Consider the following 16854-nt stretch of genomic DNA (forward strand, 5'->3'; position numbering starts at 1 on the left):
ACACCGTCGCCTTGCACCTCCAGGGTCGGAGGTTCAATTCCCATCTAGAGTCTGTGTGTGTGGAGTTTGTATGTTCTTCACTGTATGCTTAGTGGGTTTCCTCCCACAGTCCAAAAACATGCACATTAGGCCAACTGGCATCCCCAAATTGCCCGTAGTGTGTGAATGATCGTGTGTACGCTTCGCCCCTGAAGTCTTCTGGGATAGGCTCCAAGCCCCCTGCGATCCTGTATACAGGATAATGCGGTATAAACGATGAGTCACTCAGACATCACAGGTGGATTGTTAACAGAAGTAAACATTTCAACTACTTCAAACGTAAAACTCACTCACGCTCTTGTTCTTTACTTATCCTGTACAGGGGCCTGTGAGGTCTGGATCCTATCCCAGGAGGCACAAGGTGGGATAAACTTTAAAGAAACCCACCAAGCACAGCGAGAACATGCAAACTCCATGCAGCAACAGGAAGGCAGGACTCTAACATTTGACCCTTGAGATGCGAGGACACGGTGCTAACCACTATGCCACTGAGAAATTCAATGTAGACATATAGAGGAACTAAATAATGGAAAGTTCCAGGAAGCAGTGGACTAGCTACAAGAGTCATACAGTAGCAGTGATTTAGCTTATTAATGATCTATGAGATGACAACGCTAATGGTGATATTAGCCTTGGTGTTGAAGGTTTGAAACCTGATCTGTTTGTGCAGTGTGTACTATAGGAAGACTTAAGGACTATGGTACAGCTGGGATGACTGGTACGATCACAGGTTATTCAAAAGCCATTGTGGGTAATACTGAAACCAACTGATGATAAACTACTTGTTGATAAAGGTTAATTTAAGTTCTCTTTAAGTTTCATTTCCGAATTAATCTCAGATGTCATAAAAATGTTAATTATAAAGATTTATAAGAAAGTCATTAAGGGGTTATTTAAGAACATGCATAAAATGTTTCTAAGGAAGTGCAAGCACTGTCAGCTGTTAACAACACCGGAAAAGCAGCTTCTTTGACATGGTGTCAACTTTCAGGAAAAGGTTTAGCTCTACATTTGGGCTAAAGGAAAAAGCATGCATATTAGACATCAGTATAATATCTCTTCATAAAGAGTGGATATGCCATACATAAAGCACTCAGGAAGTCAAAATTATGAAACAGTTTTTAAAATTTTTATTTTACAAAGTTGTCAAACCATATTTAAGCCTTAATATTTAACAAATAATTTTAGAAAACCTAAAAGAAATGGAACACTGATCATCACACAGACAATGCATTTTGTTTCCCCATATTTCCATTTACCCCTAAATAATAAACCACTCAAACCATGCTTAACGTAGGTACAGTGTTTTTCATCAGAACTTTCAATGCTTCATTCTGAGATGAAATGTGCTTATTTGTTTATAAAAAAAATGTATGCATGTAATTTATATTAATTCATCGACATGTTTTTTTGAAGAATATAAACTTTCTAGTTCAGTCTGTTCTGAAGCCACACTCTCAAGGGTTCTACATTTCTCTCCAGCCAAAGAATGTTTTTCTCCACATTCTCCAAAGCCAGCTGAGTGACGCGGAGCTGAGACGAGTGTTCCCGAATGGAATGGAAGAAATCCTTTATCTGGAAAATCATGGCATGCATGTTTTTTGGGTCAGGCTTTTAAGGAAAAGTGCTTTAGATGCTGAATCATTTTAAAATAAATAAGATGAAACTCACATCAGCGAGCTCCTCTTTCGATGAAAACTGCCCAGTTGTACCTACGATTATATTTCTGATACAAAATGATCCAAGCTGAAATCTGTAAAAAAGGAAACAATATGGACTTTGTTTGGAAATCATATGATATGCTTTCACTTGAAAACTTTTACTACCTACAGTTAAATCAGAGAGACTATGTGTTTGCGTATTGCAATACATTTAAATAATAATAATAATAATAACCAGATTATAAATATAATTATAGATCATTAGTTAGGAAAAACAAATGTGCAATTGTGATGGTGAAATGGTGAAACATTTTGCAATGTTTATTTAACATATATGGAATATGTTTTAGAGATTTTGTAATGTAATTTTTTTCCTTTGTGGGAAAGTTTTTAGGACAGAAGATTTTTGTGGTTAAAATGTCAATCTGTGTTCTTGTTTTATTAACATCTATTTAGAATAATTAAATCAGAATTAGAATCATTCCGATCCATTTTCACTTTTTTTGTCATACGAATATGATTTAGACCATCCAAAAAAATGTATATTTTATTTTAATTATTTATAATAAAGGATAACTCAAGTAACCCAAAATGCAGTTTTTAAATGATGATTTCATTCATTAAGGGAAAACCTACCTCCAAACGTACCTGCCCCTATGTTACTGGCACAACCAGTTATTAATTTTAGGGGCAATTACTTTTTCACATAGGTCTTGACAGCTTTTTCCCTTAATAAATGAATTGATCATTTAACAACTGCATCTTGTACTAACTCAGGTTATCTAAATATAAAAATTTATTTGATTATCTGAATCATTTAAGTGTGACAAATATGCAAAAGAATAAAAATCAGGAAAGGGCAAATTCATTTTCACACTGTATATAAAATGACCCACTGATACACTGATCAGTATACACTGATACAACGGTTTAGTGTACAATGTGCTTACTTTTCTACAAGTTTATTCCAGTTGCTCTTCACAAAGTCCCAAGCTAAGTAATGACCTGCTGGATTAACGGCCACAGTGTATATTACTGTAGATAAATCCTGATTTTTTATCACTGTGCCTTCCATTCCAAGCTCTAACAACCTGAAATTAAATATAGTTGTATTAGTCACAGTATGTAAAGCATAATGTCCAACAAGCTATCAGCATCAATCCAAAATATACCAGTATACCAAAAAATATTTTTAAAATACTATAGTCGATAAACTTGAGTAAAATAAAATATAATTATGTATATAATATTATACCGTAGCAGCTTTGTGGGATCCTTGTTGGTGGTCAATGCTGAGAGGATTCTGCTTTTCTCTGCATCACTTATGGAAAGCGCATATGTTTCAAGCAGGTAGTACCAGCCGTAATTGTCCTGGGCTCCGACTGTGTAGATGGTCTCAGCCACATCAGTGGGTAAGCTACAGACACAAAAAGTCAGTGCTGTATTGCATTTATGATAATTTGTAGGTCAGATTTAAAAAAATGAAATCAAATGTTGTAGTATACTGCATCAAATACCTTATTGTTCCATTTGAGTTCATCCAGCTTTGGAAAAAATGTTTGGCCTTTTCCACACAAGGAGAATAACCAAGATCACACGCCAGAGACAGAAGCTCAGAGCGCAGCCTCCTATCTGAAACCGTGCCCTCATCACTCCAGGTCTGCTTGTCTATCACATTTTTAAAATACTGCAGGATGTAGGTCTATTGGACAAACAAAATCACACACATTTTCCACCCACATCGTTTTAATACAATCTGGGGAAAAAAATGGCCTAAAGGCCAGATTTGTACAATCCCCAGAAATCCATTTAAAAACAGCCCTCTTTAATTGAGATGCCAAAGACGGAAATGAAGGTGCAAATTAGATTGACTCTAACGTCCTGGAAATATCTCGTTTAGGGATGTCTGGCACATTACATTAATCTAGTTAAAGTCAAGACATGACCCCTGATTACAAACTGACAGCGTGGTCAGTGGTCTGCTACACTAATTCAATTCAATTCAATTTTATTTGAATAGCGCTTTTAACAGTAGTTATACAGATGATGTAGTGCAGCCATTCACAAGCTTTACTTACTTATTTAATATAAAAATGTAATCACAAGTATTTGATGTAAATTTTAAATTACAAAATTTAAAATTAAAAACGTTTTATTTATTTGTTGTAAATGTCCTCTTGCTGCCCACCTGCAGTACCCTTAATGCCCAGTAGAGGGAACACTTTGCGAAACACTGCTGTAGTGTGTTATGAACCAAACAAATAAGTTAAAAAGCATCAATGTGATGGTGGAATACCTTGAGGTTTTGAGTGACATCAGGTATATTTCTCTTCTCTACCATCTTGTAAAATGATTCTAAATATCCAATGCCTTGAAGGAGGGGAACATTGTGTGTCTCAGACTTTAAGTAGGTGATCAGATCCAACGCCTGGTTCATTGTCATGCGCCCTGCCCTGAAGAGTTCAGGTAAAATTAATAAATGAATAAATAAATAATCATTAAATTCATTAGAAAAGAAAACATTTCTTATCAGCTATCCACAACACAGTGTACAGTGGTACCTCAAATTTAAAATTAACCTCAGCATATAAAGTATTTTTGGCATAAGAGTGAATGAGCCGAGCGCTGGGTTAAGTTAAGTGTACATCCGCGAGATTGTTACAAAAATAAACAAAATAAAATTCGTAAAGCGAGTCAAAATATTATTTTTTTATGTTTTTTTTTTGTGCATTTTGTCAGACTGAGCAGAATCGATCCCAAAAATGTTAGCAAGAATGATAGCTAGAAGAACAGGGAGCCACTTTCAATTGCGTTTGAAAGCAGGTGGTGACGAGAGGAATCATAAATTAAGGTTGAGTGAGGTTTAATGTCAATTTATTTAATATTTTACTTAATTTCATGACTTTTTAAAATCTTTTGATTTGTGAGAAATTAAACAATTACCGCTGATCAGCTCCAAAAATAAAGTAATAATTGTTACAATGTTGTTTATGAGACCTAGCTGTAACCAATACACTTTTAAAGTATAAAAATAAAAAAAGACTAAATGTAAAATATCTTTAAATCTAAAATAATGTTGTCACTGTGCAAGTTGCAAATCTCTATAATGTTAGTTTTACATTTTTAATCTTGCATATTTCAATATTTTTAGGAGAGAAATTTGGTGATATAAAGCTGACCCATTTTTAAGATAGCTTTTTACTCAAGTATGACACCTTGTGTCCAAACCAGGAAATGATTATTTTTGTTGTTGATTAATAGTAGTGCTGCGCAATTAATCACATAAAAATCGAAATGTGAAATTGCAAAAGGCTGCAAAGATAATACACACATTGTCAGGAATGTAGGTGGTATTTGTCAATAAATATATATATGATGATTAATCAATATTTAATTGAAAAACATCGTTTTAAGATCATTTGTGGATTAATTAACAGTAAGCCTAAATAAGTATTTTCGTTATACTAAAATATACATTTAATAGTTACATATTGCAGTTTAAATTGCAATCATAATATGTCAAAATAATCGCAATGTAATTTTTTTTATCGAATCGTGCAACCCTACTTAATAGCAATGCAACAAACTTTTTTTAATACAGTGCTAACTGGTAACAAAATGTTTTCCATTTAAGATGATTAGTCTCTCGTGTATACTGTGGTGATGGCTTACGTGACCAGCTGAAAGGCATTGTGGATGAGGTTGGCTCTGTCCTTAAAGCTCACAGCACTGTGGTTTACTTGCAGGAGGTTAATAAGTGCACTCCAACCCTCAGTGTCATAGTGGATAAGGTAGTAGCCGTTCATGTCTGTGTTGAACTTCACCCAGGCCACTTCCTGATCCAGGACCAGCATATCTGAGAAGTCATTAAGCATTTTATCAAACACGTAACTCCTACCTTACTTCACTCTATGCCAAATTAAATGATCTCAGACCTGACTTTGTCTTTAATATATGCCGCAGTTCTTCCCTGGAGTGGCTTGTTTTGTAGGTCAAAGGAATGTGCCACAGAAAGCTTTTAGGTAAAAAAATGGGTTATTATTACAACTGAACACAAGAACTTTTACATTAAGGTATACGTAAACATGAGAGCTTTGGTAAGTACCCAGCTTGCATCGAGTGCCATAGTGGGTCACTCGGGTGGACTGTCTTAATGAATCTCTCCTGCTCAATGTAAAGCTTGTTTCCTTGTCGCTTCACCGTCACCAAAGGGATGCCCTTCTGTAGAGTCCAGGTGTGCATCATCTTCTTCAGGTCTATGTGCTCCCCTGCAAAGAGATACTACAAAACAAGCAATGTAACAATGAAACATTTTCATTATGAAGCTGAAACCTTTATCTATAATCTGTAAGAATCTATAAGAATGAGTCATACGGCATTCTTGGTAGCCTGTTTGTCACTATAGCAGTATTCTCCCAATGTAAAATCCTCTTCAGAGCAAGTCTGTACAGGAGAAAAATATGAAATACTTCACATTAAAAACTAATTATTATTATTATTATTATTATTGCAGAATTACATAATTCTCAAAAATAAGAAAAAGATATTACATTGACCAGGCTGTCCCACAGATCCTCGTTTTTGGCGTTCTTGTAACTGAACCTCCTCAGGTACCTGACTATGCCACTTTGGAACACATCATCTGTCAGGAAATGCCTCAGCATGTGTAGTATACATGCACCCTAAACATTAAGCACAAACAGGGCTAATATCAGTTACTTAATCTAGTTATTAATTTTGATTAGTTTTTTTAACTCCATACAATATATAATCAAATATATTGCATAGATCCCTGTTGCGTTTGTGAAACAGAAATAACTTCTGTTTAATCAGATTTAAAAACAGATACAACAGGCATGCACATTATATATATATATATATATATATCTTTTTGTACCACATATATTTTTAGAAGCACTGGGGGAAAGGTTAATAAGGCATTCGTTTGACATTTGAGTCAATCACTAAGTCTGCGTCAGGGTCATGGTGGTTAAAATTAGACTACTTATTTGTTTATTTTGTAAGAAATATAACCACCAGATTTCATTTACAAATACAATAGCCAAGGGTATTGTTAAAACAGAACTGTGCACATTGAGACCAATTATATCGTCAAGTGATGTAGCTGAAGTAGTTGAAGGATGTTCGAAGCTAGATTTCAAATACAGATGGCTTTGGGGTACTCCCTTAACATAATGTAAAGGAAATCAGGCACTGAGCATCACCTCATTAAAACCATCCCTACAATCAAACATGGTGGTGGCAGCATCATGCTGTGGGTAGTCAGTATAGAGAGAAAAACATATGCAGAAAAATATAAATCTATTCCAAGTAGGTAGATCTGTGCACATTTAGACCAATTATAAAGTCAAGTGATGAAGCTGAAATTACTGAAGAAAATTCAGAGCTAGAATTCAAATACAGATGGCTTTGTTCCTCATTTTCTCTCCTCATCATTCTACATACAATACTCCACAATAAAGTAAAAGCATTGTGAATGATCCTACACACTTGGTAAAACTTTCTTTTGGAATTTGGAACTGGCATTTTGACAAAAATTTTGTCCTTCTGTAAGTCTCTGCCAGCTCCACAAGTGAACAGTGGAGTTCATTTACAATGACTGTTGGGTCCTTGGTTATAGTACCCATCTATCCAAGGCTCTTTGTCCCTGATCACTCAGTCAGACTGGCGGAACAGATCTGGGAAGCCTTTTGGTTGCTCCAAATCTTTTCCGTTTGAGAATGATGGAGGCTTTTATGCTCTTAGATGCTTTCTATGGTCTGGAATGTTTCTTGGGGAATCCTTCCCCAAATCTGTGTTTTGACACAATCGTGTCAGCAGATAATTTTCTTAACCTCATGGCTTTGTTTTCACCATTCATGGTGACACCTTATATAGACAGCTATGTGCCTTTCCTTATTATATCCAATGCATTTAGTTAGGCACACATACGAAACTCTCCAAACACCAGTTTGTACTTTGTCATTGGGGAATATTGTGTAGGAATAAGAATTTTTTTTTTTTTTTTAAGTTTAAGATGAGTGTGAAAGATAAATTGTGGAAAACTTGAAAGAGTCTGGAAACTTTCTGTCTGTACTGAAACATGGCAAAATGCACCTCAGATCTCCTGAGTGGTTTAGATAATCACAGTCTACTCTTAAATCAGAATTTTAATCTGCCTAAAAGCTACTTAAAAAAACACTTTCAATGCATCTAAAAAAATGATGTTGGAAAATATCTGAACATACGGTAGTGCTAATTCAAAATGGATTTAAAGAGGTCTCTGGTGGAAAATCACCTTGTCATAGGACACTGTATCAAACATTTCCTTTATCTGAGTGGGGTTCTCTGCAGAGGATGAGATTGCTCTGGAAGAGTTGAGTGAATCTCGACCCACTGCAGCAAAGCAGGTGTCCACCAAGCGATCCTCCTGAAATTCAGATCAAAGTGAAGAAACACTGACAAATGCCTGGTGAAACATTTCAACTTCAAATGTTATAACATGATAAAACGAGAACGTACCACCTTTAGGTGTGGATATGTAGCCTCGACAGAAACAAACTCTGCATATCGTGCAAAACCCTCATTGAGCCATATGTCATTCCACCACTCCATGGTTACCAGGTTTCCAAACCACTGTGAATGAGGGTTAATTATTTCAAACATAAAGCAATTAATCAAAAAATCAAATATAGATCAGGGACGTAATTGGACGGTGATTGAATTTTAGAGTGGCACAACCGAAGCACACTAATATATACCAATCAGCCATAACATTACAACACAAAACAATATGTACAGTATGTCCAGGTATCCAACCTGATGGGCCAACTCATGTCCTATCACCACAGTAACCCAGAGATGGTCTGAAGTTGAGGAGACTTCTGGGTCATAGAGAAGCGACGTCTCTCTGTAGGTGGTCAGACCCCAGTTTTCCATCGCTCCAGACTGGAAATCGGGAATTGCTACCAAATCTGAAGGAATTTAACAGGAAAGTAAAAACAATACATTTGTGCACACAGCATACTAAATGTAAGAGGAAGGGGAAAGTATGCAGTATGCAGTATGCAGAAAGTAAAGTTTGCTCTCTTTACCTAGCTTGGGCAGTGGATAGTAGATATTGAAGTATGTCTCATAAAACTCCAACATTTTTATAGCAGCTTCAAGAGCATAGTGGGTTTGGTGCCACTTGTGTGGGGCAGCGTAAACAGAAACCTAAAAAAGAACGATTAACAACATGAGTGCAGTCGGTCACCTTGAATGATATGGCCTGTAAAGTATTAATTAAGGACTGTCCAATTTACATCAATGCCAGTTGTAGTTCGCCCGCTGTTGGACTTGAAGTCACAGACGATGAAGGCCACGAGGTAAGTGCTCATCCGTACACTTGTTTCAAACCGATCCTCAAACAGACCACCATCTAATTTCACTGTCTGCTCCTGCACACAAGAAAGAACTTTTTTTTAGTCTCAGCTTACATTTTGAGCAGATTTGCACAAATTAAGCAGAATTTATTCAGCAGCTGTAGGAGATCTTATAAACATTTCAGCTAAATTAATTTTGCATTCTGATGACTCTTATTACAAAAAACTAAGCTTATTCATAACTTTATTGATGAATTTAAGTACAAGGTGCCTAATCCTGCCTCTAATGTAAAAGTACATCAAATGACATGAATAACATTTTTAACTGAAACCTGTTATTGGTGTTTGACTGTCGGACACATTGGTCTAAAATCTACCACTGGTTATCAACTGAGTTGACATTTAATGAAGGCCAAAACATTTGATTCAGATCATTTTCATTTGATCTTAACTTACTATGGGCATGTTGGATAGCGCAATGTGTGAGGCTCCCCTCCTGATCCGAACAGAGTAGTTGGCTTTGAATGTTGGCTCGTCAAAACACGGAAAGGCCATCCGTGCTGAAGTCGGCTCAAAGTGAGTAGATGCCAATACCCTATAATCAAGCATAGGATATTTAATCAACCCTGAAATTATTACTTTCTTTTATATTTTTGATTTTTGATTAACAACAATTAACACATGATTTTTACACAAACCTTGTTTCTCCTTCTTTGGTTTTGTAGTTACTCTTGTAAAAGCCAGAGAAGCCATCAACCAATGCGGCACCAAATTCCAAATAAAGAAAGTACTTTTCTCCTGAGGACAGAATCTTTGGAGAGAAGATGGCAATCTGCTCGTGGGAAGGATACTCCAGGACAGGAAGCACTTTATCTGACAGATGAGCTTCACTCTCGTCCAGTACAGTAGCTGTAACGATCTCAATGTTCTTGCTGTGCAGGACCACCCAGTTTGTGTTGTTCTTTACGTCGATTTCGATCCTGACCGAACCATTGAACGTCATAGTGGTGAGGTTGGGATGGATGAGCAGATGGTAATGAATGGGAATGATGTAATTCGGAAGACGCAACTTGCTCCAGGGGAAAGGGAGGCCATTGGTCGCGATGTGGATGTTTTCAGCTGCTGTGTTTTTGATGCTTTCAGAGGACAGGCATGTACCAATGAATGCCAATAAGGTGAATGGAAAAAGTAAATCCATACTGAAAGTTTGAACAAAATGCATTAATGATGGATGGTAGTATTAGAACTTGCTGTTCTCATACTCTTATGCTTCAGCAAGAATTGTGTTTAATTTATCCTGAAATCGGAGAGAAAAAAGGAAGAATTTAAGGGTGTCAGCATCTTATGGAGGTAAATAAAATTCTATGACAACTTTGAGCAAAAATAACAAGTTTTTAATAGTAAGCCAAAATAGCCTCTGTGACACGGGAGGCACCAGACACAAGTCATTAAGAGTTCATTTTGAAAGTCATCGTCAATACTGCTTTATCCTTTATACAGTACATGGATGCGGAGTGCCAATCCATCCCAGGGCACACACACATGCTCATTCCCACATTACAGGCAATTTGGGCACACCGATTAGGCTTATCTGCATGTCTTTGGACTGTGAAAGGAAACTGGAGTACCCAGAGAAAACCCATCAAGCACTGGAAAAACATGCACACAGACCCGAGGCAGGAATCAAACCCAGAACCTAGAGGTGCAAGGTGACGGTGCTAACCACTACAGCAACCGTGCTGCCTCCATTCTCAAAGCTTTAAATCATGTAGCAGTTTTAGCCTTCATCCTTGCTTGATGAATAACCAGCAAATTCCTAGAAACTTCTCAATATTCATCAAAATTTTGGGATAGATACAGTCCCCTCTAAAAAAATATTGGAAAAGCATTTCATAATATTCATATTCCAGCATAACGGAGCTCCAGGCCACACTTCCAAAGAGAATGTGGCTTCTATTCAGGAGAAAGTGCCTCACCTCCACTGAACCTCACCAGCATTACAATTAGTTCAATTAATTCATCTAGTCTGATTAAAAAAATCGAAGTGGAAGAAGTTGAAATTTTGAACGCAATCACATTTGTGTTGCCTTGGAGGAGCTTCCTCAGGCATTGCATTTCTAATGCAATGTCATATGTTGCAAGCATATGACCGCTTCCTGTAATGAATGAAAATGTTGGCCACGTGAAACATTTTGTCCTGATGCATGTCTTAAACATATGGTTCCTGTTGCATAAGTAAATTTTTGTTTTTTCCCGGACTTTCACCTTTTTTTGGAGCATGGTTGATTCCAATGGTCATGGCGGCCATGCCATGGGGAGTATCACCATGGTCTTAAAGAAATTTTCCTTTTTTTTTTCCAATTTGGTCTTGTTATTAGTTTGTGAGTCAAGGGCTTACAAGGGATTACAAATTGTAAAAGATGATTTTTGGGAAACCCTCAAACCCTCCACAGTAGGCACAGAGAAGACTTCAGGATGTCTTCAGGAACTTACAAACTAGGGACCTATAGATTGGGAATCGTCAAAACTAATTTAATAAAATCTTCATACAAATACTTTATATTCCTAATTCCGAAAATGAAGTGGAGTTGAATTATAAAGGCCGTGTAAATGCAACCTCGTGCTTGCCAACCTGAACCTGTTTTGTTGGCATCCATGACACCAGGAAGTGGAGTAATAAAGTTATAAAGCACTTACATACTACACACTCCTGGACATCTTGGTATAAAAAAACTACTTTTAATTAATTTTTTAAATAAACAGGAAGCTATGGAAATGAGGCCAGTATGCAGCATTGGGCAGAAATACTGCTCCTGATGGAATGCCTGTCCAGACCAGCAGCTGCATTTTGAGCTGGCAGGGATGGCATGCAGGAAGGAATGTCCTGTACAAACAGGACACATATTTTGTTCACACAAAGGCATATGAAGTGCAGCAGGCTTTAGGAGGATATAGTGGGATCCAGCTAACTCAGGACATGAAGCTGTAATGTGACACTGCGACTCAGTCACATTTAACACAGGCACTTTCAGTAAAGGACACTTCACACGTTTGCACAGCAGCAAGGAAACTAACGTACACACTCAACTGCACGACACATGCGCAGTATGCAGAACGCATAGAGAAAGGTTTATCCTACAGAAACAAGCAGATGCGTTTACCTGAGCTTCAGCAGCGAGACGGTGGCGCGCGAGCCTGAGCTTTCATTTTCCCTTTCGTGTTACCGCTGATGACCCACAATCCCCTGCGCGGGCAGCTGCTGCTGGATTAGCGCCACTCATCTCTCAGTGTTGTTCTCTCTCCCTCTCTCACACACACACAATCAAACAATTCATCTCAAGATTCAAAGGTGATTCTATATTATATTAACATTATGACCACCTGCCTAATATTGAGTAGATCCCACTTTTTCCACTATACCAGTGATGCGCAGTGTGTCCTAACACTTTTCTACCACAACCAACATTTACCTTTTTTATTCATATTGATCTTGGCCACCCATAACCCTGTCGCCAGTTCACTAGTAGTGATGAGAAGTTTGAATCATTTCAGTGACTCGGTTCATTAAAATGAACGAATCTTTTTTTGAGTCATTTAGTTCATTTTTTTAATAAGAAATAAAATAAACAGACCTCCAATATGTCTACAGACGCAAATTTTGTCTATAGTTTCAGTAATCAAGCTAAGGACATATTATAATAAACAGAATGAGTAGCTCACCTCTTATATCTTCCAGTCTGAGTCGTTTGTTCTTTTGAATCAATTGCACTGCAAAGCGTCTATGGGAGTCACGTGACAAAAGAACGAACGACTCGGGACTTGAAGGTTCGTTGGAATCGTTCAATTTTGTTTCCTGTATACTGCATTGCATAGCGTCTTTGGGAGTCACGTGACAAAAAGGACAAACGACTCGGTGTAAAAGAGTCATGGAGAAAGAACCGCTCAATTCTGTTTTAAGTACATAACCTACGCGAGTTTGGCGATTATTTGCGCATGCGCGCCCAGTAGAAAATGAACGAATCACTCTCATTCTCACTCTCAAGAACGAATCGTTCATGAACGACCCATCACTATTAGTGCAGACCAGGAACATCCCACAAGAGCTGCAGTTTTGGAGTTGCTCTGACCCAGTCCTTTAGCCATCACAATTTGGCCGTTGTCAAAGTCACGCAGTTCCTTACACTTGCCCTTATTTTATGCTTCCAACACATTACCTTCAGGAAAAAAGGTTCACTTGCTCCCTAATATATCCCACCCACTTCCAGCCTCCATTGTAATGAGATATTGTTAATGTAGCTACTGTGAGAAGGGACAAATTGTGATGGTCAGAGCAACTCCAAAACTGCAGCTCTTTAGGATGTTCCTATTCTTAGTGATCCAAGGAAGAGGCAGCCAAATACACACATTTAGCCCGCATTTAAAGATAAAGTGACATAATAATAATAATAATAATAATAATAATAATAAATGTGTGAATGTTTGCATGTGTGTGTGTGCATGTCTGTGTGTGTCGTAGAACATGATGTGGTCACTCACTGCCCCTCACTAGGATGCATGTGTCTACTGCGCTGCTAGTGTGCACTCTCTCTGTGCTCCCCAGTAGGTAGGGCAGTTTGTCAGGATCTGAGAAGCAGTTAAAGTTGGGGATAAATTTATTGAATTTGGTGAAGAACTCATACTTTCATACTCACACATTGTCTCAAAAACACACTATTATGTTGGGAGAGAGCCACTACTGTGTGAGGGTTGAGGTGTGGCCTAAAACAGTTCTCTTGGATATACTGTAACTGTTGCCAAGCAGGGGTGGCACCAAAGTGTTGATTGACTTTTCAGCAAGGGTGCTCTGAAATTTAAGATGATAGGCATTAAACAACAGTTACTTTTTTCTTCTTCATTTATTTACAGATTTTTTTTTTAATTGATAGTCTGTTGAACTGTTGAACAACAGTTATTTTCAACTGAGCAATCCAGAAGACTTTCCATGAGTGGTGAAAATAGACATGTGATGTATGAGTGTTTTTGTGCATGTGTGTGTGTGTGTGTGTGTGTGTGTGTGTGTGTGTGATAGAGATATGAAAGTGTGAGTATAAACATTTGTGATGTCTGAGGGTGTAGAATAGGGAACCTTTATGTTAAGACTTCCCAAAAGCTGGCAGATGCCGGAAAGAAAGCATAACACTATGATGTTTCTCAATGTGATATGACTCAATGTGATGTCACTTAATATAATATCATGTCACACAGAAAGTTATTAACCAATTTTTTAGCAAAAGTTTAAGGCATCGTCACAACTGACTTGTTTGAGATATCAAAAATTCCTCCCCCCTCAATTTTTAATCCTCAATGATCATTGAGATTACATGGGCCAGGTTTGTTGGTGACTGTTTAAATTCCCTAGGAAGAGTGCAAGGCAATATGAAAGTTGTTCAGCTCAATGCCATGTGCCACGACCGGGCCCTGACTCTTGGTGTGCCACGTCTCAGGTGTCCTAATGGCAGCATATTCCAACCTATCTGACGATTTTCATGTCTTTTTGATCATGTTAAGACCCTGGATGCTAAAAATTATCCTTAGAAGAACAAGAGGGCCCTCACACACTATGACAACATAGGGCTGATTTCATAGTGCTTGGGCCCTAATATGAAATCCTTAGAAGAACAATTACATGTGACTGACAGGAAATAGTGTAGTTATAATTTCAGTGCAACACAACTGTTAATAGAATTGCTATGTAGTGAACACAGATAAGCAGAGAAAGAGCCAAAAATCAAACAGTGAAATCGTCGTAATGAATATAAAATTTCTTGGAACACCGCTCGTCTAATTAGATTAGTGTACCAGAACTAACTGCTGTACCATTAAATCATATTGCACAAGCAGGAGTGCGGTTATACAGTAGAACTGCAAATGCAATATTTATCTACTACAATACAATATGATTTAAGTTTAATAAGTAATTATATAATATTTAATGATACTACTGGATCTGTTATAATAAGTACAGTAACAGTCTAATGTAGCAGCCCCTGATTATTTTTCTCTCTGATACTAATTTTCGCCTCTAATACTTTTTGTTACATCAAAAAGTGTAACTTAAAATAGACTGTCCTATAGTCATGTAAATTGGTAAAAGGTGAGCCTTTTTGCTCCTATAAAAATAAAATCAGTATGGTAAATAAATGTTAAAAGTGAAATATAGTAATTACTGTGTGGAAATTGGTTGCTTCTAAAGTATTTCAACATTTTCAACATTTGGCTGTTCTAATTTAATATCTCTTTAAGATGTTTATCCCATAACAGAAACTTTGCATAAAGTAGCCTGTAGTCATGATTATACAATTTCTTTATATACAAACATTATGATTTAACTGTCTATTCTATTTTTACAACGAGCGCATTTTAAGACCTTTACAGAGGTCAGAGGTTATTATTATCAACCAATCACAGTCCTTAAATTATTGCATCATCCCTAACAACGGGGTCAACCACACCTCCGTACTAAGACGAAGGTTTTTGTACTTTCCTTACTCAGAGTTGCTTTAAAAGTTTTCTAAATCAGTTTTAGTCTAAGAGAGCACTAAGAGAATTCTAAGAAGCTTTGTGAATACGGGCCCTGGTGTGTAAAAAGGTTAAAATTAAAATTTTAACCAACAAGTAAATAGACTAGCAGGCTAGCAAAAGTTATGGAGACTAGTGATTTCCCCAAACCTTTCATACACTATATGAACAAAAATATTTGGCCAAACCTGTAATGACATTGTGTCCAAATGCATATACTTTAATATGGAGTTGGTTCTCCTTTTGCAGATATAACAGCTTCCACACTTCTTGAAGTTCTGTCCACAAAATTTAGGAGTGTTCCTGTGTGCAGAACCATGGCAGCATGTCCATACATTTTGTAGAGAATTTATGAGGTCAAGCACTGATGTTGGACGAGATGGCAAATCTCCATACCAGTTCATCCCAAAGATGCTCAATGGGGTTGAGGTCAGGGCTCTGTGCTGGGGCCAGTCAAGTTCTTCCACAACCAACTGATCAAACCATGTCTTTATAGTCCTTGCTTTGCGTACTGGGGCAGAGTTATGTTGGAATAGAAAAGGGTCTTTCCAAAACTGTTGCCACAAACTTGGAAGCATACCATTGTCCAAGATGTCTCGGTATGCTGAAGCATTAAGATTGCCCTTAAGTGGAAATAAGTGGCCTGATTGAAACTAATTGATTCAATAATTAACAGGTTTGCCAAAATACTTTTTGTCCATATAGTCTGCTTAAAATAGTCTACTTAAATCATCATCGTTCATGAATAAACATGAATAAACATGTGAACCCTCAACTCTAACCATATTTGGTCACATACGTAGCTAACAATCCAAAGAGAGATGGTAGGAAGTAAAACAACAAGAAAACCAAACTGGACAGAAGGGCAGTGTTTACTTTTAGCTTTATGTTCAATGTTTGGAGAATATTTTTTTCTTTCCTGCCATTTTGTCCTCTTCTATAGAAACTCTTTAACCTCTTAAAAGTCCTCCTCTCTTAACAATTTTTACCTTAGGAGCTGTTTTTAGGGCTAAGATGTTTCGTAAAACATTTTTACTTTACTAAGATTTAATCCTAAATTTAAGGGGAAACTCTAAGAACATGTCATAAGTCTAAAAATGTTCTTAGAATTTTGTCACTAGGACCAACCTTTAGGCCCAGTTGTCTATCTTTGATTTTATAATGAATCAAAATGTACTCCAGAAACAGGCCACACACTGAATATATATTTAAATATATTTGTAGTAATTTCT

At 37.1% G+C, this 16854-nt stretch overlaps 1 protein-coding gene across 1 annotated transcript; it reads right to left on the reverse strand.

The window, feature by feature from the left end:
- Window positions 1-1146: 1146 nt before the first annotated feature.
- On the reverse strand, window positions 1147-12347 carry erap2 (endoplasmic reticulum aminopeptidase 2). The gene is made up of 19 exons (XM_053481442.1): window positions 12226-12347; window positions 9763-10361; window positions 9521-9659; window positions 9005-9139; window positions 8795-8915; window positions 8520-8674; window positions 8223-8336; window positions 7999-8130; window positions 6251-6382; window positions 6075-6143; window positions 5806-5981; window positions 5636-5715; window positions 5373-5556; window positions 3997-4153; window positions 3218-3402; window positions 2956-3117; window positions 2651-2791; window positions 1711-1792; window positions 1147-1614 (listed from the first exon to the last, which is right to left on the reverse strand). The coding sequence occupies exons 2-19, from the start codon at window positions 10284-10286 to the stop codon at window positions 1468-1470; spliced, it is 2835 nt and encodes a 944-aa protein (XP_053337417.1). The 5' UTR covers window positions 10287-10361; window positions 12226-12347; the 3' UTR covers window positions 1147-1467.
- Between the last annotated feature and the right edge of the window lie 4507 nt (window positions 12348-16854).

This window comes from Clarias gariepinus, chromosome 21, assembly GCF_024256425.1.
Source record: "Clarias gariepinus isolate MV-2021 ecotype Netherlands chromosome 21, CGAR_prim_01v2, whole genome shotgun sequence".
Lineage (NCBI taxonomy): Eukaryota > Metazoa > Chordata > Actinopteri > Siluriformes > Clariidae > Clarias > Clarias gariepinus.